The following is a 22,992-nucleotide window of genomic DNA, read 5'->3' on the forward strand; positions in this document are numbered from 1 at the left end:
CTGAATCAGTGTTGATATGTATCCAAACTGAATTGTACATTTGTACAATTTGTACAAGTGTTCATAAATAAATACAAATATGGTATGTGATCTCTTATTTGTTAACACACCAAATGGCTTCGTTAGCACTTCCCAGCAGTCAGGATGGTTGAATGAGGAAGTTCACACGTACTTCCTGTAATACTTCCCTTCATGTAAACCACACACTGAAGCATAACTTTTATCTTCCATTGATGCAATGCTGCATTAGATTCGTTTAACAACATACATTTAACCAACTTAAACCCAGAGTTCAGAATAACTCCTTTTATTTCTCTGTAGTCCAAACCTGACGTATGTAAGATAGCAGAACAAAATAGAAATCAGCAATTCACAAAAATGTAGTCTAGATATTTGATGGACCTACTAATTAAAACCTTTTTTTAATATGAAGCCTTTGATCCTTAGGATGTTTGAACAGTACTTAGGTTGTTCAACTGAATGTGGTGTGTGGGTTTGTGACAGTGGCCCTACAGTAGATTCTCTTTCCAGCACAGTGTACTGCCCACAGAGCAGATGACTGATACATTCTGTCATGTTCCAGCTTGCCTCATTTGACGCTTGATAGTGCACTTGTTATTCGCTGCCATGGCAACCGACTAGCGATCTCTCAGTAAAAATGCTTGCATGTTGACAGTTTATTACCACGCTTACTTAAAACGATGGAATTAAGGGTTTGCGAGGACACTGTCAATGACATGGTGTGTTTCTATTTAGAAACTGGGTGGTTCAGGTCCTGAATGCTGATTGGCTGACAGCTGTGGTATTTCAGACTGTGTACCACGGGTATGACAAAACATTTATTTTTAATGCTCTAATTACATTGTTAACCAGTTTATAATAGCAATAAGGCAACTCGGGGGTTTGTGATATATGGCCAATATACATACCACCGCTAAGGGCTGTTCCCAGGCACTCCACGTTGCGTCATGCTCAAGAACGGCCATATACCACACCCCCTCGGGACTTATTGCTTAAGTATGCTGTGTATATAATAGGATGTAGGTGAGACTGTATGACTTGGTAATCCTCTACAGAGAGTCATCAGTTAGCCAGTCGTACTCTCAGAGTTTTTCTGATGACATGCTGCTCTGCTATTAGTGAGGCCAGGGCCCAGGGCAGGGCGTACTCAAGAGTCACCAGCCCTGCCAGGTTATAGCTAAACCCAGAGTAGTCCCATGGACAGGCTCCTAGAAACCTCAGCACCACACCCCAGCTAAACTCCCACAAGTAGATGAACAGGGTGTAGACCAGCATGCGCAGCAGCAGGGGGCAGCGCTGGGCCAAAAGCCTGCCACGCAGGCCCTCCATGAGGAAGATGGCCAAGGCATACATGGGGAGGGCCCAAAGGCTGGTGTGTCCTGCCAGCCTCCTGTCCTTGGTCTCCCACCAGTCCCATACAGCGGTGAAGCCCACCTCACACAGGCAGCCGTGCAGGGCGTAGACATAGAGACGGGCCAGAGGGGACAGGGGATGATGGGTCACCCGCTCTGGTGGCTCTGGTGGGGCCTCCTCGTCATCACCAGCCTCTGTCACAGGAAGAGAAGATCAAGACTTGTCGCATGCCATTAAGTATTTCTCACCTCACAAGTAGCTTCCCTTATCTCAGTAGCACTTGGCTGGGTTTGCAGGATAATTCATGGGTGGAGCTACAAATACAGTAGTAAGCATATATCTATTATGTATAACTATATCATTTTAGTGGTAGAATATTTGTAGAGTGTATTCTTAAAACCATTTAGTAAAGAGCAAACTTTACTGGGTGTAAGGGGTGAGTGACCCATGAATTATCCTGCAAACCCAGCCAAGAGCTACTGAGATAAGGGAAGCTATTTTGATTAACTTTCTCACTTGGTACTGTCAGCCAAAGAAGAAGAAAACCACCACTGAAGATGCTATGATGAGTGTGAATGTTTAAGAGAATGTTTCTTCCTTGGTTTGCATTCGCCCTTTTGCAGGTTTTGCTATATCATTGAGTCCATCTTAGACAAATTTTCTCATCTGCTTTCATGCGCCTCCCCTATGTCAAAATATTTTGTTACTTCCCCTATGCACTATGCTTTTACGGAAGCTAACTACACCACAGGTCAATATAGTCTACAAGTCTGTCTATCCTGCCCTCTATCCACCATTCATAGTGACAATAGTGGTAGGTGGATCGTTTGTCCAGATCTGCAATAGGCTAACTGTAAAATCATTCAAAGCTGCACCAAGGCTGTAAACTGCAGTGAAAATGTCATTTGAACAACGGCCCTGTGATTTGAATATTGCATTCCATTTGGATCAGTTGTGGGTCTGCCCTCGACAGTTTATAAGGTCTAGAAAGCTACAGTAGCAGGCCAGTCTGCTGTATTTTGTGGATCATCATTCTCCCAAGTCGTCCTATAATAATGTGGCCACATACAGTACCAGTCAAAAGGTTGGACACACCTACTCATTTTCTATTTTCTACATTGTATAATAATAGTGAAGACTATGAGTAGCGAAAACTATGAAATAACACATGGAAACATGTAGTAAAAAAAGCATAAAACAAATAAAAATATATTTGGGATTTGAGATTCTTCAAAGTAGCCACCCTTTGCCTTGATGACAGCTTTGCACACTCTTGGCATTCTCTCAACCAGCTCCATGAGGTAGTCACCTGGAATGCATTTCAATAAACAGGTGTGCCTTGTTAAAAGTTAATTAGTGGAATTTCTTTCCTTCTTAATGCATTTGAGCCAATCATTTGTGTTGTGACAAGGTAGGGGTGGTATATATTTTGTAAAAAACCAAGAACAGCTCAAATAAGCAAAGAGAAATGACAGTCCATCATTACTTTAAGACATGAAGGTCAGTCAATCCGGAAAATTTCAGGAACTTGGAAAGTTTCTTCAAGTGCAGTCGCAAAAACCATCAAGCGCTTTGATGAAACTGGCTCTCATGAGGACCTCCACTGGAAAGGAAGACCCAGTTACCTCTGCTGCGAGGATAAGTTCATTAAAGTTACCAGCCTCAGAAATTGCAGCCCAAATAAATGCTTCACAGAGTTTAAGCAACAGACACATCTTAAAATCAACTGTTCAGAGGAGTATGTGTGAATCAGGCCTGATGGTCAAATTGTTGCAAAGAAACCACTACTAAAGGACACCAATAAGAAGAGACTTGATTGGGCCAAGAAACACGAGAAATGGTGGAAATCGGTGGAAATCTGTCCTTTGGTCTGATCAGTCCAAATTTGTGATTTTTGGTTCCAACAGCCGTGTCATTGTGAGACGCAGAGTAGGTGAACGGATGATCTCCGCATGTGTGGTTCACACGTGAAGCATGGAGGAGGAGGTGTTATGGTGTGGGGGTGCTTTGCTGGTGACACGGTCTGTGATTTATTTAGAATTCAAGGCACACTTAACCAGCATGGCTACCACAGCATTCTGCAGCAATACGCCATCCCATCTGGTTTGCGCTCAGTGGGACTATCATTTGTTTTTCAACAGGACAATGACCCAACACACCTCCAGGCTGTGTAAAGGCTATTTGACCAAGAAGGAGAGTGATGGAGTGCTGCATCAGATGACCTGGCCTCCACAGTCACCTGACCTCAACTCAATTCAGATGGTTTGGGATGAGTTGGACCGCAGAGTGAAGGAAAAGCAGCCAACAATTGCTCAGCATATGTGGAATCTCCTTCAAGACTGTTGGAAAAGCATTCCAGGTGAAGCTGGTTGAGAGAATGCCAAGAGTGTGCAAAGCTGTCATCAAGGCAAAGGGTGGCTACTTTGAAGAATCTCAAATATAAAATATATTTTAATTTATTTCACACTTTTTGGTTACATATGTGTTATTTCATAGTTTTGATGTCTTCACTATTATTCTACAATGTAGAAAAGAGTAAAAATAAAGAAGCAGGCCCAGCTAAGAAAGGAAAGCTTAAATTGCTCTGCTTCCTCTCTACAAACTTTATAGTCTATATTTGTAATTTGACTTTTTAAATGTATTACCTTTCATGTGTGGCATGAACACAAACAGTCACAATGTATTCAACTGATTAGGATAGTTCAATGGAAACAGAGACGACTGTTACAAAACACCAAAAAGTGTAATGACATTCAGAGATTGTCAAGCCAAGCCTTCGATACTGGGTAGGCCTACAAGTTAGGGAGGGATGTAGACCTATATATTCTGTTTGTCGAGATTTACAAGTCTATTTGATTGTGGTGTTGAAAACGCAAACCATGATGTTGAGGCGCCCTACGTCGATATGCTTGGCTTATTGGTTCTGTGGTGCATTGGCACAGAAACCTATTGGTTGAAAATTAATTGCATATGTTTTATATAATTATAAATATTGCAACAACATTTTGTAAATCGGATTCCTACCTAGCTGATCATTGTCTGCAGCCGGCTCTGATGGTAGTGTAATGAAACAGGTAGGGAGAATTAACTTGTCGATGGTGGTCTGCGAACCCTCAACCTTCTGGCCCGTAGCCCTGCATGGTATCGACTGTGCCACAAAAGCGTGCTGAAGTGGCGAAGACGATATCCACGTTTTAAAACACAGGGTCGCTGCAGTTATTGTTATTTGTGTAATTCTATAAGTATGAGGGGGAGGGTGTGCATTTTTACTGAGGTAAACACATGTTAGCTAGTCCTTCCCCTAGACCTTACCGAGGTAAAGACAGTTTCAGGTTGGATATTCGACGGATATTCGCCTGTAGTTTTCCTTACATCCACCAACAGCCGTTAGGGACCGTCAACATAGTGACAAATCACATTTTTCAAATTTCAATAGCTCTTTAACCATTACTCCTAAAACTTTCAAAACTAGTTGTAGCTAACCCGATGGCATAGACACACATTGCACACACTTTTTTTAAATTCGATTTACATCTCGCACTATTTTAAATTATTTATTTACATTTTTGAATGTCAATAGCTCCTTGGTCATGTGACCTACTGACTCCAAACAAGGTTCAGAATGTCCACTCAGTGGGCCGACACATTGCACACCCTGATGTTAGTCTACTTTCATCTCATGCTATTAGACTTAGATCTCTAAGCTTTGCAGGCCTTCATTTTACATGGGGGTTCAATTTTGGGGGGGGGGAGTTAACAAATGTTCCATCCTCGCAATAACTATCTTTCACATGAACACTGAAAAGATCCGCAAATGGCTGTATGTGGTATGGATCAAGGACAGGAGAGGTGTTCAAACAGAGGTGCTTAAAGGAGGGCGCACAGATAGGCCTCATGAAAAACAATGTTTCATATGCTCTTTTTATACACTGTAATAGGCAGGGATTTGTCAGTCACAGTGAGCTTGATAACGTGAAATAATAATTTTCATAGCATCACTTTCATATACTGTACATTAAGACAAATCCTTCTACGTTGAGAATTAGAACGCAGTTTATATAACCTGAAAATGACTTGATATTTGAGTGCATTCACAACAAGCCACCTGCAGACAACTTACAAAATGCTAAAGTGCATTTGAGGGTTCGTTTTTCTGATGAAAATAGTTATTTGATGCGTGGCCTACTATTTCTAACTGGGAAAATACATTCCTACGTCTTTAGTGTAACACCAAAATGTATAACATTCACACCACAACTACACGTTGAAACTACAGTTTTTTCCTGTGAAGTGATCAACTTACATTTTGATAGCTTTTTGTATTTCTGAGTGACGTAAAGGTATCGACATAGTGATGAATTACATTTTTATGTCATTACAGAAAACATACAACAACAACAAAGTGATCGAGTTAACAACACATTAGACACAGAGCGTGTCATGAAACTGGCAAATAAAGATGACAATGGAAAGGGAAATATTGATGATGTCCAGAAATTCAGTCAACACCATCTAGATCCTTACTCCAGAGACAGAGGGACAGAAGGTGAGGGCAGAGAGACTCTAGAGGACAGGAAAGATGACAAACAATCACGAAGTGACAATGTTTTTGTTTTTTCAAATGTCAAAGGATTGTGATTTTCAGTTCATGTTTAAGAGGACAATATCTCTTCTAAATGTGTTTCCTTTCCATATTGCAGGTCACAGCTCTGTGGCGAAGAAACAATTGCGAGGTTACGGTTGCTGTTGTGAGGTCTACAGACAAAAAGTCCTCTTTCCTTCTCCATCATTCAGAGTTTAAAACTCTGCAACCCTACAAATGCTTGTGGGTGAGGTAATAAATACTAGTCATAACATGGCAATAAGCATTTTTTTTAAATCACAATTCTAAACATATTGTGTAAAAAAAAAATCATACAGTATGAAGGATGAACATAGAAGTACATTAGATGTGCACCTAACCAAGTATAAGGACATGTAATATCATTATGTAGTTAACTGGAATTGGAGAATTGGAGAATGTTTCTGATGATGTACACTTGAATATTTATGGCCCTAATTTTTTATGACATACTGTGAAAAACTCTCTTGGCTGCTGGCTCTGTCACTTTCAGACATGTGCAGAGCAGACTGAGAGGGGAAGGGTAGCTCTTGACTTGAACCACAGGGGTTCTCTGTAAAGAGAGAGTAGTCCAAAAGGCACAGACACACCCCTTGACTTTCAATTGGCACCCTTGACCTGTGTATTCTCTCCTGATTGGCTCTGTGGTGCTTAGTCAATGGGAACTCCGTTGCTGGCCCAATCATAAAGGTTTTACACAGTCTGGCAGTCTGACTAAAGTGCCAGAGATATGAGGAGAGACATCCTCCATTGTATTTATGGGAACAAATATTTTCTATCGCTTTGGATCTTATTCTTGGACAGTTAGAAGACACACTGCATCAATGCAAAAAAATATATATATACTAATTACTGGCAATGAATAACCTCAACTTTGTGGGTCTGTGGGTATTTGGGTCAATAAAGTGCCAACTCAATTCTACCAGTGACGAGTCTCTCATGCCCCTATGAACGGGGACACAGGGCAATAGTTTTTAATCTAAACCAGCCCTTTTTTACTGGAGTACACTAACCCCTAATTGGGGCTCTTTTCTTGACACATAGTAGCAGTTTACCAGATAACAAGTCAAGAAGAACAAAAAGTAGATTGTTGTAAGGGTGTATTACATCCTGTGCTGGCCCCATTGTCATATACATTCTGGATTCTGAGTGGTAAAATCATAGCTGAAAAATGCCTCTATGTATGTGTCTACTGTATGTGGGAATGTCCGATCTACATGTAGTGTTGGTACATGGAATATTCCTCAACTGCATATATCATAAATTGCTATTGCAAATAGAAGTATTGTGTTCAACAACTGACATTTTCAGATATTATTTTGACAAACACACTTTAACACACTTTGGTGCTTACAATTCATTCTCTATTGTCATAGATTTGGTGGGCACTGTCATCTGTGATCTTTGTGATGTGACTTTCTTTAAGCACGTACTGATGAAACTGTCCCTTAATATTTTTTCTTAAAGTCTACAAACGCTCAATTCACTCTGTGATAGGGTTGGATCATATATGCTACTTTTATTATTGTCCTGTAAATGGTTCAGTGCCTATAATTTAGGCTGTGTGTAGAATGGGGCATAAAGGAATATACCTCTACTAAATTACAGTGATAATGAAAACAGCATAAATTTTTGGCCTGTGTATTAATTTGCCTATATTAATCAGAATTCCGTTATGTTTAAATAAAAAAGAGAATACTTCAAAATAAGAAGATCCTGCCATGGAAAAGACGACTGGGCGGACATAAAGTGGAAAGGAGGGGAAATAACTCACACCATGCAGCAGGACACCTTCAGCTGTGGGGTCTTTGTAATGCAGGTTTGACAGTTATATTTTCAATAATGAATAATGAATGGTTAAAAATTATGTTATCTATATTTGTATGTAGTTGTGTGGGACAGCCATATGTTCAGGTCATGCCTATGATTTCAGAGTTCAACAACTGCTTCGTGTGTGCCACTGATAAAGAACCTGGATGTGGCCCAAAGACTGACTGGGTTAGTAACGTGTAAGACAATTTATGATGTAACACAATGGATGGCTAATTCATCATTCTGCATTGATATTTGATATTATTTATAACGTGTTACGCTTTGTTCTGTTTTAGATTGAATGTTTTGCATGCCAACGGTGGTTCCATGTGCTGTGCCTAGGAATGAAGACAAAAGAGTTCAACAGAGTAAAGAACACAAACTGGAAGTGCAGTCTTTGTTGTTGAAAATGTATGCTATACCCCATCCACACTGAAGAGGCTCTGACATGTACATCAACCAGGGATAAAGAGAAAGCTAACACTGTGAAATGTTTCGTACTTATTTGAAGTAAAGTGTCTGTTGACATGTTGGAAAAGATTAAAGGTCTACAATTTCTGTTTAATTTGTCAATATACATTTTTTATTCATTGATTTACTGGCCACCATTACTGTGGTTACATGGTCAGTATATGTATTGACCAGCAAACCCACTGCAGCCTACCTCACTAGCTCACTCTCCATCCCTGCTTTGGACAATTAATAACATGACTCTCGTACTTTGCCCTTTTCCTTTATGGTTGACATTAACGACAAAAGGAGATATTATCTGTCTCTCTCCTATTGTGTACCGCTGTTAAATACTGTGGCAAAATAAAAAACAGGGAAAATAAGTAATTAGAACTACCAATTATTATAGATAAAAATTTAAGAACTGGACTGAACTAATTGTCAAACTAATAATAATGTACAACAATATAGAATATACATGACTAGAGGTTATGCAATATGGTTGTATATCCACTGCACGCTTCTTATGTGTGTAATTGACATGACCAAGGAGCTATTGGAATTTAAAACTATGAAAAATGTACGTTACACCGCATGATTTTACAGTACACAAGAAGTGCAAGAAGTGTGCAATATAGAAGGGTACATTCTGCACCTTGTTTGAAGTCAGTAGGTCACATGATCAAGGAGCTATTGAAATTTGAAAGTTTCAAAATTCATGTAAATCATGTGAGATTAAAATGGACAAAGTCAAGGGTGTACAATGTGTAGGCCCACTGAGTGGACATTCTGAACCTTGTTTGAAGTCATTAGGTCACATGACCAAGGAGCTATTGAAATTTTAAATTTAGAGAAGTTCCTGTAAAATCTTGTGAGATGAAAATGGACAAACTAAAGGGTGTGCGATATGTAGGCCCACTGAGTGGACATTCTCGACCTTGTTTGAAGTCAGTAGGTCACATGACCAAGGAGCTATTGAAATTTTAAATTTAGAAAAATTCATGTAAAATCATGTGATGTGAAAATGGACAAACTAAAGGGTATGCAATATGTAGGCCCACTGAGTGGACATTCTGAACCTTGTTTGAAGTCAGTAGGTCACATGACCAAGGAGCTATTGACATTTTAAATTTAGAAAAATGCATGTAAAATCATGTGAGATGAAAATGGACAAACTAAAGGGTGTGCAATATAGAAGGGTCGTCAGTGGACATTCTGAACTTTTTTGAAGTCATTAGATCACATGACCAAGGAGCTATTGAAATTTTAAATTTAGAAAAATGTCTGTAAAATCTTTTGAGATGAAAATGGACAAACTAAAGGGTGTGCAATATGTAGGCCCACTGAGTGGACATTCTCGACCTTGTTTGAAGTCATTAGGTCACATGACCAAGGAGCTATTGTAATTTTAAATTTAGAACAATTCATGTAAAATCATGTGAGATGAAAATGGACAAACTAAAGGGTGTGCAATATGTAGGCCCACTGAATGGACATTCTGAACCTTGTTTTAAGTCAGTAGGTCACATGACCAAGGAGCTATTGAAATTCGAATGTAAAAAAAGTTTGTATTTTGTTTACGCTCCCAACTAATTCAATTAGGAATTCAAAATGCTGCTCACATTTCCACATGTTTATTAGCTTTGGAAAGCAAATTAATGTCCAAATCGTGAAAATAAGACCTGTGCAATGTTGTGCGCAATTTTTCCAACATCATGACAATTATTTGGAGTCTGTGGCTCAAGTGGTTTGAAAGCTATTGAGGTTTGAAAGCGCGAATATCCGTTGAATATCCAACTTGAAACTGTCTTTACCTTGGTTGCATTTTATTTATTTTTTTACAGTACAAGGGGAGTTTCATGTGAAAATATTTTTGACGTTGGGGAGGAAGGTGCAAGTCAATAACCTTTGTCTTCTATTGACTCACGGGGGAAACACAGACGATTTCACTACATGCTTTCCTATTAAAAGGTCTATGATATTCCATGCAAAGTTTAAGAAATGTGCTCATACTATGTCAGCATTGTTATGGTCTATAGAGCCTATTGTTCTTCATTTAACAGACAAACAATTGACTTTGTCTGTGATTGTTATGGATCAGGCTGTTACTGTAAAAGACTCAGTTTAGGAAAGAACTGAACAAGTTTTATTTCAGCATAGAAACATTTATGGCTGTAGGTCCACTGTAACAAATTGATTAGCTGATAGTCATGGTTGTTATTTGAAATTTTTTGTGATAAAAATGCAATCCTATAAAACCAACTCCCCAAAAAATGACTCAATTACTCACCCAAAGTTTTACCGCCTAGTACCCTCCTTACGTGTAGTGTTCCTGACTCCATCCCTTAGCCGTGTATGTCTCTGTGGTTACTTTGCCTTTTATACTGCTTCCCGGTCTGCCTCTTTGTGTCTATGTGTGTGTGTGTTTAGACCCTAGGCTAAACATTAAGCCAGTCCATGCTATCAGAGGTACAGAGCGACATCTCTTCTCCAGTCTAAGGTCAGGGTGGAGTGCGGAGGCGGTGGGGAGGAGAGCCAACCAGGTTTACCACTCACCTGGGCCATCAGTGACAAACAGTGTGTGTGTGTGTGTGTGTGTGTGTGTGTGTGTGTGTGTGTGTGTGTGTGTGTGTGTGTGTGTGTGTGTGTGTGTGTGTGTGTGTGTGTGTGTGTGTGTGTGTGTGTGTGTGTGTGTGTGTGTGTGTGTGTGTGTGTGTGTGTGCGTGCCTGCGTGTCACTGTCGCCAAAGTAAACTTTACTAAGGCTTTGGGGGTCCTTTCTCTACTGTCTCAGAGCAGGCTGCGTGAGGCTTATCAGTTGAGGACAGGCGAAGGGAGTGATGGACATGACCTTATGGGAGACTGATAAGGATGGGCTAGCCCTGACATTACATCTAGGTCCTCTGGAGTTACAGAGAGGATCACCATTGTCTGCCTCCCAGGCTGGTTTAATGTGTGATGTGTACATTTACATGGGATGGGAGAATTGTGGGTATGGGTTAATGTGGGATGTCTAACATGCAAGTAGGGCCTACACTCTTAGCAAAAAAAGGTGCTATCTTCTAGAAGATAAAAGTGTTTGTTGGCTGTCCCCATAGGATAAGCCTTTGAAGAACCCTTTTGGGTTCCATGTAGAACCCCTTTCCACAGAGGGTTCTACCTGGAACCAAAAAGGGTTCTCCTATGGGGACGGCTGGAGAACCCTTTTGGAACCCTTTTTTCTAAGAGTTTAGGACACTGTACCCTGTTTACACAGTGACCAAGATATTGGTACAAAGCTGATCTGTCCAATATCTAACAATTTACATTTGTGAACTTTGTGAAAAGCTAATGGAAGTACGCTTTTGAGACAGTTTGCATAATATCTTTCAGTTCTGTGCCAGAAATGTCATAGGTTACCTAGCACAGGTCCTTTTCACAAACTACATTGCTTCCCCTCAAAAGGCTCTCAAAACATTGCAATTCAACTACTTTTACAGTCATTTACAGACAGACAGAGGGGAATGACTTAGTGGTAATTGACTCCCATACTGTGAGTGTGGTCCACCTCCTAGGCCTCCCACAGTGTTTGCTGCCTGCTGCTGCGTGTTTTTGTGTGTGTGTGTGTGTGTGTGTGTGTGTGTGTGTGTGTGTGTGTGTGTGTGTGTGTGTGTGTGTGTGTGTGTGTGTGTGTGTGTGTGTGTGTGTGTGTGTGTGTGTGTGTGTGTGTGTGTATGCTGGACTCTGGTCTCTGGTCTCTTATTTTCCTACTTTATTACACCGCACACAAAACAGAGGCCGTAAAAGAGGCACCACCACCATAGGGTTAACATCTGCCTATCAACACATAATAACTAATGTATTGCAGAGTATTTGTGCATGCAGGGAAGTCGTTTTGAAAGTGTGAAAGTCGGAGGGTGCGGTCGTGTGCCCGTATTTATTTTTCACAATAAGTGCTACTTCTGTGCTCTGTGAAATAGAGTTAGTGAGACCGGCAACCTCAAAATGACTGACGACAGAGGACTTGAGACATCGCTGACAGATAGTGCTGTCATCTGAACATTTCTAAATCATTTCCTATGGACTTTGATCAGAGTACTGAACTTTGTTCAAAGTAACACCGTCTGTTGTCACATACTAGGGGATTTTTACCTTGAGATGTATATGGTTATATTATGACATTAATGCTATAAACATTATTCATAGATCAGACAATTTTTCTTTTTTTCTTTTCAAGAATCTATGGCTATATATCATTCATTTACAAGTCTTAAAACGGATGTAGCAATCCCAGAATGCCCCTTTAAGACACCCAAACTCATTCTTGAAAAATTGAAGTAGTCCCCTAATCGCTGCTATGAGCTTAATCACTGTTCTCAGCCAGGTGCAATCCATGGACTGATTCATAGACCACAGTATAGCGGGATCCAGGGGGAATTAGGTTGAAAAGGAGCTTCTGGGTTGATACAGTATATGTTGCTCATATGTCATGACTCATGGGTAATAGTGCAACTGTATGCTTCAGGAAAAAGTCTTCCCTCATTTGTATGCCTGGTTTTTGTTCTTATGAGGACATTTACAGCACATTTCACCTTCTCTTATTCCTCATAATACGTCTATATCTTGACTCACTGGTATTTTGACCAACATCCCCTATCGCTGCGAACAAGCAGTTGCATGTTAAAATAACCACAATGATACCTCAGATAAAGCAAAGTCCCCCTGTTATACAGAAGTACAGTGCCTTCAGAAAGTATTCATACCCCTTGACTTATTACACATTTTGTGTTACAGCCTGAATTCGAAATTGATTAAATATTTTCTACTCACCCATCTACACACAATAATGACAAAGTCAAAACATGTTTTTAGAAATGTTTGCAAATGTATTGAAAAGTAAATACAGAAATCTCATTTACAAAAGTATTCACACCACCGCACTTGTAGAAAAAAGGGTTCCAAAGTGTTATTCAGCTGTACCCATAGGAGAAACCTTTTTGGTTTCATGTAGAACCCTTTTTGGTTCCAGGTAGAACTATTTTGGCTTTCATATAAAACCCTCTGTGTAAAGGGTTGTACATGGAACTCAAAACGGTTCTACCTAGAACCAAAAAGGTTCTACTTGGAGTCAAAAATGGTTCTCCTATGGTGACATCTAAATAAAGGATTCTTCTAGATACACACTTAGAAAAATAGGTGCTAAGTCAATACTTTGTAGAAGCACCTTCGGTGCCGATTACAGCTTTGAGTTGTCTTGGGTGTGTCAGTATCAGCTTTGCATATCTGGATTTGGGGATTTTCTCTCATTCTTCCTTGCAGATTTTCTCAAGCGCTGTTAAGTAAGATGGGGAGCGGCGGTGAACAGCAATCTTCAAGTGTTTCCACAGACTTTCAATGGGATTCAAGTCTGGGCTTTGGCTGGGCCACTCAAGGACTTTCACAATCTTGTACTGAAGCCATTCCAGCGTTGATTTGGCTGTATGCTTGGGGTCATTGTAAATCTTCACCCCAGTCTGAGGTCATTTGCACTCTGATGCAGGTTCTCATCAATGATTTGCCTTTATTTGTCTGCATTCATTGTTCCCACTATCCTTACCAGTCTCCCAGTCCCTGCCGCTGAAAAGCATCCCCTTAGCATGATGCTGCATACACCATGCTTTACGGTAGGGATGGTATTAGACAGGTGATGCCTGGTTTTCTTCAGACATAATGCCTTGCTTTCAGGCCAAAGAGTTCAATTGTTGTCTCAGACCACAGACTCATTTACCTTATGCTCTCAGTCTTTTTGCAAACTCCAGGCATGCTGTCATGTGCCTTTTTCTCAGGAGTGGCTTCAGTCTGGCCACTCTCCCATAAAGCCCAGATTGGTGAGGTGCTGTGGAGACTGCTGTCCTTCTGGCAGGTTCTCCCATCTCAGCCAAGGAACTCTGTAGTTCTGTCAGAGTGGTAATTGGGTTCATGTCCAAACAATTTAATTGGCCACAGGTGGACTCCAATCAAGTTGGAGTGACATCTCAAGGATGATCAAAGGAGCTCAATTTGGAGTGTCATTGCGAAAGGGTTTGAATAATTATGTAAATAAGGTATTTATGTTTAATTTTAATAAATTAGCAAACATTTTGACAAAGCTCTTTTCCTTTTGTCATTATGGGGTATTGTGTGTAGATGGGTGAGAAAACAAATTGATTGAATCCATTTTGAATTCAGGCTGTAAAACAACAAAATGTGGAATAAGTCAAGGGGTGTGGATACTTTCTGAACTAGAAGACAATAAAATTAGGGTTTGGTTGTGATTGCAAACTCCCTGAATTAGCTTAGAGATCACACTTGTGATGTCATGTTGGCTCTGGCCAGCCCTCAGAGGAAGTCAGTCTTAAAGTGTCTGTCAAGACGCTCCTCTAGAAAAACAACAGAAAAGTCTGAACAGTGGAAACACACAAGAGAGGAGATCAAATCTGTTGAGGACATTCAAAGTCACCTACAGGATTCTAAACTGCCCTTCAACCCCAAATGCAGTCATTGACCCCAAACGCTCAACTGGTGAGTAGTGAATATGCGAAAAGTTATCTTGTGTGTATGTTGTTTTGAAAAATTTTCATATTTGTTTCATGTTTCTCATCAATTGTGTAAGGCGAACATGGCAAGCATTTTCATTGAATATGCACTGAGGGAGGAGTCAATTTTGAGCATAGAAAATATATAGTTTTATTACAGTTCATTCCCAAATTTTCTAGAAGTATTCATAAGTATTGCTATGAGACTTGAAATTGAGCTCAGGTGCATCCAGTTTCAGTTTTTTTGCAACTAGATTGGACATGATTTAGAAAGGCACACACCTTTCTACATAAGGTCCCACTGTTGACAGTGCATGTCTGAGCAACAACCAAGCCATGAGGTCGAAGGAACACACAGCCTGACTGAAAACGGTTTTGCTGAGCTCTTACCCAAGCCCTGTAATAGAGGAACCTCCAATTAGCTTCCTTTTTTTTTTACAAAGAGGTAGGCATATGAACAGACTATTTGTAGAAAACAGCTCTTCGTCTGTCTTGAATGCATTACCCTGGCAAATTTGATGATATTTTCTCACATTTGTCTTGATTGTGCAGATATCCCCCAGAGATGCTCTGAAAAGAGGAAGCGGCAGACTGTGTGAAAAATACCAACTCTGAGGTTTCCTGGAGGCAAAAACATACTCAATCTAACGATGGTTGAAGAAACAACAGTAGTGCACAGTAACTCTACCGGAAGACTAAACCAGCCCTTCCACTGCCTGGCCCCTCAGGATCTGGTGGCCAACATACTGCCTCCTGTCCTGATTATAGAGCTCCTAGTGGGCTTGCCAGGCAACGTAATGGCCCTGTGGATCTTCACCTGCCGTCTGAAGACTTGGAGGGCCAACACCCTGTTCCTCTTTAACTTGGTCCTGGCTGACTTCCTACTGCTCATCTGCCTGCCATTCCGCATTGACAACCTGTTCCGTGGGGAACACTGGGTGTTTGGCGAAGCCTGGTGCCGGATCAACCTCTTCATGCTCGCTGTCAACCGCTCGGCCAGCATCGCCTTCATGACTACCGTGGCCTTCGACCGCTACTTCAAGGTGGTCCACCCACACCACCTAGTCAACCACATGACATCTACCCAGGCAGGATGGGTGGCGGGGGGCATCTGGGCGGTGGTGATCTCCCTGCGGCTCCCCCTGCTGACCACCGACCTCCTCAAGCAGAATGGCAACATGTCCCTGTGTCGCAGCTTCAGCTCCTACACTGTTACTCCCCTGGCAATCAAGATACACAACATGGTGTTCGTCGGAGAGTTCTTCCTGCCCCTGCTGCTCTTGCTCTTCTGCTCAGCCAGGATTGCCTGCATCTTGCGCGAACGGCAACTGGACAAGGAGCAGAAGGTGCGGCGGGCCATCCGGGTGGTTGTGCTGATCGTGGCTGTGTTTGTGCTGTGTTTCTTTCCCGGCATCGCCACAGGCCTGAGTACGGTCTATATCAAGGAGGTCAGACCCAGGGACTGTGTGTCTTACAACATTGCTGCGCAGCTCTTCAGCCTGTCCATTGGATTTACCTACCTTAACAGTGCCTTGGACCCAGTCATCTACTGTTTTTCCAGTTCCATGTTCCGAAACTCCCTCAAGAGCTCCATCAATAAGCTGGGCCTGGTGGAGATGAGGCTGAGTCGACGGGGAAGCATGGCCAGCGATGGATGAAGAGCGAGGCACCCACCTTCTAGAAGGCCCTATAAAGGAGAACAGGAGCAGATTTCATGGCTGTGAATCGAATGGAGACTAGACATTGCAATTTTACAGCTACAATTAACAAGCCATATTATTTTATTATTTTTATTTTACCTTCATTTAACTAGGCAAGTCAGTTAAGAACAAATTCTTATTTTCAATGACGTTCTAGGAACAGTGGGTTAACAGCCTTGTTCAGGGGCAGAACGACACATTTTTACCTTGTCAGCTTGGGGATTCGCTCCGATTCTGTAGCTATGTGGGATACATACTTGAAAGGACTGAGTATGTGTGTATGTGTGTATATGTACAGTGGGGAGAACAAGTATTTGATACACTGCCGATTTTGCAGGTTTTCCTACTTACAAAGCATGTAGAGGTCTGTAATTTTTATAAAGAATTAAAAAAAAGAAAATCCAGAAAATCACATTGTATGATTTTTAAGTAATTCATTTGCATTTTATTGCATGACATAAGTATTTGATCACCTACCAACCAGTAAGAATTCCGGCTCTCACAGTCCTGTTAGTTTTTCTTTAAGAAGCCCTCCTGTTCTCCACTCATTACCTGTATTAACTGCACCTGTTTGAACTCGTTACCTGTATAAAAGACACCTGTCCACACACTCAATCAAACAGACTCCAACCTCTCCACAATGGCCAAGACCAGAGAGCAGTGTAAGGACATCAGGGATATAATTGTAGACCTGCACAAGGCTGGGATGGGCTACAGGACAATAGGCAAGCAGCTTGGTGAGAAGGCAACAACTGTTGGCGCAATTATTAGAAAATGGAAGAACTGTATGTGAAACAAAGACAGGAAAAAGAAAGCCTTCATTCTACTGAATGGTTATTTTTTATAACTGAATGATGTAGAGTGCCATTATGTTTTTGTCTTGATTTGGTAATGTCTATCAAATACACAATTTTTACCAGATGCAGTGTTTAGGGATGTTTCACAATGTACAGAACGGGGACCAGAAGGAGAATGGGGAAGGGGCATGCTTTCTATTTCAGTCGGGGTTAGTATTTTCTAAATCAAGTCCAGGGGAGGGTCATGCAATTTGTAATTGATTACATTTGAATATTTATCAGTGTTTTAGAATTAGTTGCTTATTATGCTATACAATACCTTCAGAAAGTATTCCCACCACTTGACTTTTTCCAAATTTTGTTGTGTTAAAGCAATTTCTTTTAAATGATGTAACTGGGATTGTTTTTTACATTTTTACAAATTAATAAAAAACGCAAATCTGAAATGTCTTGAGTCAATATGTCACGGCCGATGCTGGAAGAAGACCAAAGCGCAGCGTGGTTAGCGTACTTTTTCCTTTTATTAAAAATGACGACAACAAAAACAATAAACAATACAAAACCGACCGTGAAGCTTAACGGCTATAGTGCCACAAACAAAGACAACTACCCACACTGAAAGGAGGGAAAAAGGGCTACCTAAGTATGGTTCCCAATCAGAGACAACGATAGACAGCTGTCCCTGATTGAGAACCATACCCGGCCAAAACATAGAATCACAAATCATAGAAATAAAGAACATAGAAAGCCCACCCCAAATCACACCCTGACCAAACCAAATAGAGACATAAAAAGGCTCTCAAAGGTCAGGGCGTGACAGTACTCCCCCCCCCCCAAAGGTGCGGACTCCAGCCGCAAAATCTGAACCTATAGGTGAGGGTCTGGGTGGGCATCTATACGCGGTGGCGGCTCAGGTGCAGGACGCAGATCCCGCTCCACCACTGGCTCACCCCACTTTGGTGGCACCTCTGGTGCGGGGACCCTCGTTGCGGGCCCCGGACTGGGGACCCTCGTTGCGGGCCCCGGACTGGGCACCATCGCTGCGGGCCCCGGACTTGGCACCCTCGTTGCGGGCCCCGGACTGGGCACCCTCGTTGCGGGCCCCGGACTGGATACCCTTGTTGCGGGCCCCGGACTGGATACCCTTGTTGCGGGCCCCGGACTGGGCACCCTTGTTGCGGCTTCGTGCCATGAATCATGACTGGAGGCTTCTTGCCATGGATCATCACTGGAGGCTTCGTGCCATGGATCATCACTGGAGGCTTCGTGACATGGATCATCACTGGAGTGAGGAGACGTATGGGCAGTCTGGTACGTGGAGCTGCCATCAGGGCTCACCAGGCTGGGGAGACATACAGGAGGCTTGGTTCCTGGTGCTGGCACCGGATACACTGGGCCTTGGAACCGCACTGGAGGTCTCGAGCGCAGAGCTGGCACAACCCGTTCTGGCTGGATGCCCACTTCCACCCGGCAAATGCGGGACGCTGGCACAGAGCACATCGGCCTGTGAATGCTCACTCGAGACACCGTGCGCATCACCCCATAACACGGTGCCTGACCAGTCACATGCTCCCCACGGTAAGCACGGGGAGTTGGCTCAGGTCTAAACTCCGACTCCGCCAATCTCCCCGTCTGCCTCTCGGGCTTCCGTGACCGGGTCTTGTCCCCTGCCATTCTCTCCTCCCCGGTCCAGCTCGTCCTCCAGGTTGGCGCACACTGCTTGGTCCCTTGGTGGTGGGTAGTTCTGTCACGGCCGATGCTGGAAGAAGCGGACCGAGGTGCAGCGTGGTAGGCGTACATGACTTTTATTGTGGAATGACGCCAACAAAACAATAAACAATACTAAACCGACCGTGAAGCTTAAGGGCTATAGTGCCACAAACAAAGACAACTACCCACACTGAAAGGAGGCTACCTGAGGCTACCTAAGTATGGTTCCCAATCAGAGACAACGATAGACAGCTGTCCCTGATTGAGAACCATACCCGGCCAATACAAAGAAATACAAAAACATAGAAAATAGAACATAGAATGCCCACCTAAATCACACCCTGACCAAACCGTCAACGGGACAGTTGTTGCTCAATATGCATAATGTGACTAAAATATTGTTTTAAACAAAAACTAAAATTTGGTACATAGAAGTGTCTTATATGGGCATAATGCTTCAATAACTGCATTGTCCAATTTATAGTAGCTATTACATCGCAAAAATACCATGCTATTGTTTAAGTGCACAACAACAAAACACTTGTATCACAGCGACAGGTTTGATACATTCACATCAGAAGGTAAATAATTGAATTACATTCTGAAATCTTGCTCTGATTTGTCATCCTAAGGGACCCAGAGATAAAATGTAATGTAGTTTGATAAAATCCCTTTTCATATCCTAAAAACGTCCATTTAGTATGCATGATTTTTGTATTTCCACAAGTTCAACTTCGAACGCTAAACGCTGTTTCAATCAGTCAAATTACTTTTGTATTTATTCCTCTATCTTTAGTTACTCTAAAAAGTAACTAGCCTTTGCTATATCATTCTGCATTCAGTATATCCACTGGAAAGTCTGTCCTGTCTCCCTGTAGCGCTGTCTGAGGCGTCTCACATTACGGACATTGCAATTTATTGCCCTGGCCACATCTGCAGTTCTCATTCTTTTTGCAGCATGCCTAAGGCACGTTCGCACAGATGAGCAAGCACCCTGGGCATCTTTCTTTTGGTGTTTTTCAGAGTAAGTAGAAAGGCCTCTTCAGTGTCCTAAATGTTCATAACTGTGACCTTAATGGCCTACCGTCTGTAAACTGTTAGTGTCTTAACGACCGTTCCACAGATGCGTGTTCATGAATTGTTTACGGTTCATTTAATAAGCATGGGAAACAGTGTTTACACCTTTTACAATGAAGATCTGTGAAGTTATTTGGATTTTTACGAATTATCTTTGAAAGACAGGGTCATGAAAAAGGGACGTTTCTTTTTTTGCTGAGTTTATAATCCCTAATGAAATATCTGTATGAATAGCAAACAAGGCACTCGAAAGCCACAACATGTCAAAGTCAACATACAATACACTTTGGGCTACCGACTGGCGCAGTGGTCTAACACACTGCAGTAGCTGGGTCGAATCCAGGCTGCATCACATCCGGCCGTGATTGGGAGTCCCGTAGGGTGGCGCACAATTGGCCCAGCATCGTACAGGTTTGGGCGGGGTAGGCGTCATTGCAAATAAGTATTTGTTCTTAACTGACTTGCCTAGGTAAAGGTAAAAAAAAAAAAGAATGAAAATACTCCTAGCTTGCACACGCTTTTTCAGTTCTGCCCACAAATTTTCTACAGGATTGAGGTCAGGGCTTTGTGATGGCCACTCCAATACCTTGATTTTGATGTCCTTATGCCATTTGGAAGTATGCTTGGGGTCATTGTCCATTTGGAAGACCCATTTATGACCAAGCTTTAACTTCCTGACTGATGTCTTGAGATGTTGCTTCAATATATCCACATCATTTTCCTTCCACGTGATGCCATCTATTTTGTGAAGTGCATCAGTCTCTCCTGCAGCAAAGCACCCCCACAACATGATGCTGCCAACCCCTGTGCTTCACGGTTGGGATGGTGTTCTTCGGCTTGCAAGCATCCCCCCTTTTCCTCCAAACATAACGATGGTCATTATGGCCAAACAGTTCTATTTTTGTTTCATCAGACCAGAGGACATTTCTCCAAACAGTACGATCTTTGTCCCCATGTGCAGTTGCAAACCGTAGTCTGGCTTTTTTATGGTGGTTTTGGAGCAGTGGCTTCTTCCTTGCTGAGCGGCCTTTCAGGTTATGTCGATATAGGACTCGTTTTAATGTGGATATAGATACTTTTGTACCTGTTTCCTCCAGCATCTTCACAAGGTCCTTTGTTGTTGTTCTGGGATTGATTTGCACTTTTCACACCAAAGTACGTTCATCTCTAGGAGACAGAATGCGTCACCTTCCTGAGCGGTATGATGGCTGCGTGGTCCCATGGAGTTTATACTTGCGTACTATTGTTTGTACAGATGAACGTGGTACTTTCAGGTGTTTGGAAATTGCTCCCAAGGATGAACCAGACTTGTAGAGGTCTACAATTCTTTATTTTTTTTAGGTCTTGGCTGATTTCCTTTGATTTTCCAATGATTTCAAGCAAAGAGGTACTGAGTTTGAAGGTAGGCCTTGAAATACATCCACAGGTACACCTCCAATTGACTCAAATTATGTCGATTAGCCTATCAGAAGCTTCTAAAGCTATTACATAATTTTCTGGAATTTTCCAAGCTGTTTAAATGTACAGTCAACTTACTGTACGTAAACTTCTGACCCACTGGAATTGTGATACAGTGAATTATAAGTGAAATAATCTGTCTGTCAACAATTGTTGGAAAAATTACTTGTGTCATGCACAAAGTAGATGTCCTAACCGACTTGCCAAAAGTATAGTTTGTTAACAAGAAATTTGTGGAGTGGTTGAAAAACGAGTTTTAATGGCTCCAACCGAAGTGTATGTACACTTCCCACTTCAACTCTATATACTGTATCTTTATAAAAAATAATATAGATGGGGGATTGGAAGTAATGCAGACAATTACATTGATAGAAGCCACAATCTATTTGCAATATTAAAGCTGATCTACCCCCTTAATAAAAAGTATTATAGAATTGTTCATAGCTTTATGTGGTTATTTCATTGTCAGCAGTTTGTTATGTACGAGTTGATTTCTGTTAGTAGTTACTAACATTGTGTTTACTAACACACCAACATGAATATGTCTGTCTGCAGAATGAGAAGTCCTCAACTTTCACCAGCAATACCATGATCTAACTGCGAGGTGATAGAGGAAATAAGTGTAGCCCCGCCTTATCTCAGCTCACTGGTCACCATAGCAACACCCACCGTATTTCACTGGTCATCCCCAAAGCCAACACTTCCCTTGGCCGCCTTTCCTTCCAGTTCTCTGCTGCCAATGACTGGAACGAATTGCAAAGATCACTGAAGCTGGTGACATATCTCCCTCTCTAACTTTAAGCATCAGCTGTCAGAGCAGCTTACCGATCACTGTACCTGTACACAGCCAATCTGTAAATAGCACACCTCATCCCCAAATTGTAAATTATCTTCTTCTTCTTTTGCACACCTGTATCTCTACTTGCACATTATCTGCAAATCTATCACTCCAGTGTTAATGCTAAATTGTAATTATTTTGCCTCTATGGCCTTTGCTGCCTTACCTCCCTACTCTTCTACATTTGCACACACTGTACATAGATTTTTATATTGTGTTATTGACTGTACATTTTTTTATGTGTAACTCTGTGTTGTTGTTTTTGTCGCACTGCTTTGCTTTATCTTGGCCAGGTCGCACTTGTAAATGAGAACTTGTTCTCAACTGGTCTACCTGGTTAAGTAAAGGTTAATAAAAAAGTAGCCGATTCTACACCACCCACTGGTTAACTTTAACCAGAGCAAGGGGCTAAGCCTAACCATACAAATAATGCATGTTCATATAGCTAGTGGGAGGTCAAACTGTTTACCCAGGGAAGAGGCAGAGACCGAAATAACATTCTCATTAATTAATATGGATTATCCCAGTGGGCAAAACCTGGTTGAAAAGTGTCGTGGCAGAATCAGATTTAGCTAGGTAACAAAGATGTTATTTTCATCATATGCTTGTGAGATACTTGTCAT

The 22,992-nt window shown here is 41.7% G+C and overlaps 2 protein-coding genes and 1 long non-coding RNA gene across 5 annotated transcripts; 2 read left to right on the plus strand and 1 right to left on the minus strand.

Annotated features, from left to right (window-relative positions):
- Positions 1-291: 291 nt before the first annotated feature.
- On the minus strand, positions 292-11,012 carry LOC139562122 (transmembrane protein 229B-like). The gene is made up of 2 exons (XM_071379482.1): positions 10,548-11,012; positions 292-1,568 (listed from the first exon to the last, which is right to left on the minus strand). Exons 1-2 carry the CDS (start codon positions 10,597-10,599, stop codon positions 1,084-1,086), a joined length of 537 nt encoding a protein of 178 aa, XP_071235583.1. The 5' UTR covers positions 10,600-11,012; the 3' UTR covers positions 292-1,083.
- LOC139562125 (uncharacterized) lies at positions 5,785-8,240 on the plus strand. Of its 3 annotated transcripts, none has more exons than XR_011672305.1 (5): positions 5,785-5,920; positions 6,075-6,208; positions 7,688-7,814; positions 7,929-7,993; positions 8,104-8,240. It is a non-coding gene; the product is annotated as an uncharacterized lncRNA (long non-coding RNA). The 3 variants fall into 3 exon arrangements; XR_011672306.1 differs by having other exon boundaries at positions 6,075-6,203; XR_011672307.1 differs by having other exon boundaries at positions 6,075-6,199.
- A 3,618-nt stretch (positions 11,013-14,630) lies between the features above and the next one.
- LOC139562400 (hydroxycarboxylic acid receptor 2-like) lies at positions 14,631-17,732 on the plus strand. Its single transcript, XM_071380098.1, has 2 exons — positions 14,631-14,775; positions 15,342-17,732. Exon 2 carries the CDS (start codon positions 15,440-15,442, stop codon positions 16,445-16,447), a length of 1,008 nt encoding a protein of 335 aa, XP_071236199.1. The 5' UTR covers positions 14,631-14,775; positions 15,342-15,439; the 3' UTR covers positions 16,448-17,732.
- Positions 17,733-22,992: the final 5,260 nt, after the last annotated feature.

This window comes from Salvelinus alpinus, chromosome 32, assembly GCF_045679555.1.
Source record: "Salvelinus alpinus chromosome 32, SLU_Salpinus.1, whole genome shotgun sequence".
Lineage (NCBI taxonomy): Eukaryota > Metazoa > Chordata > Actinopteri > Salmoniformes > Salmonidae > Salvelinus > Salvelinus alpinus.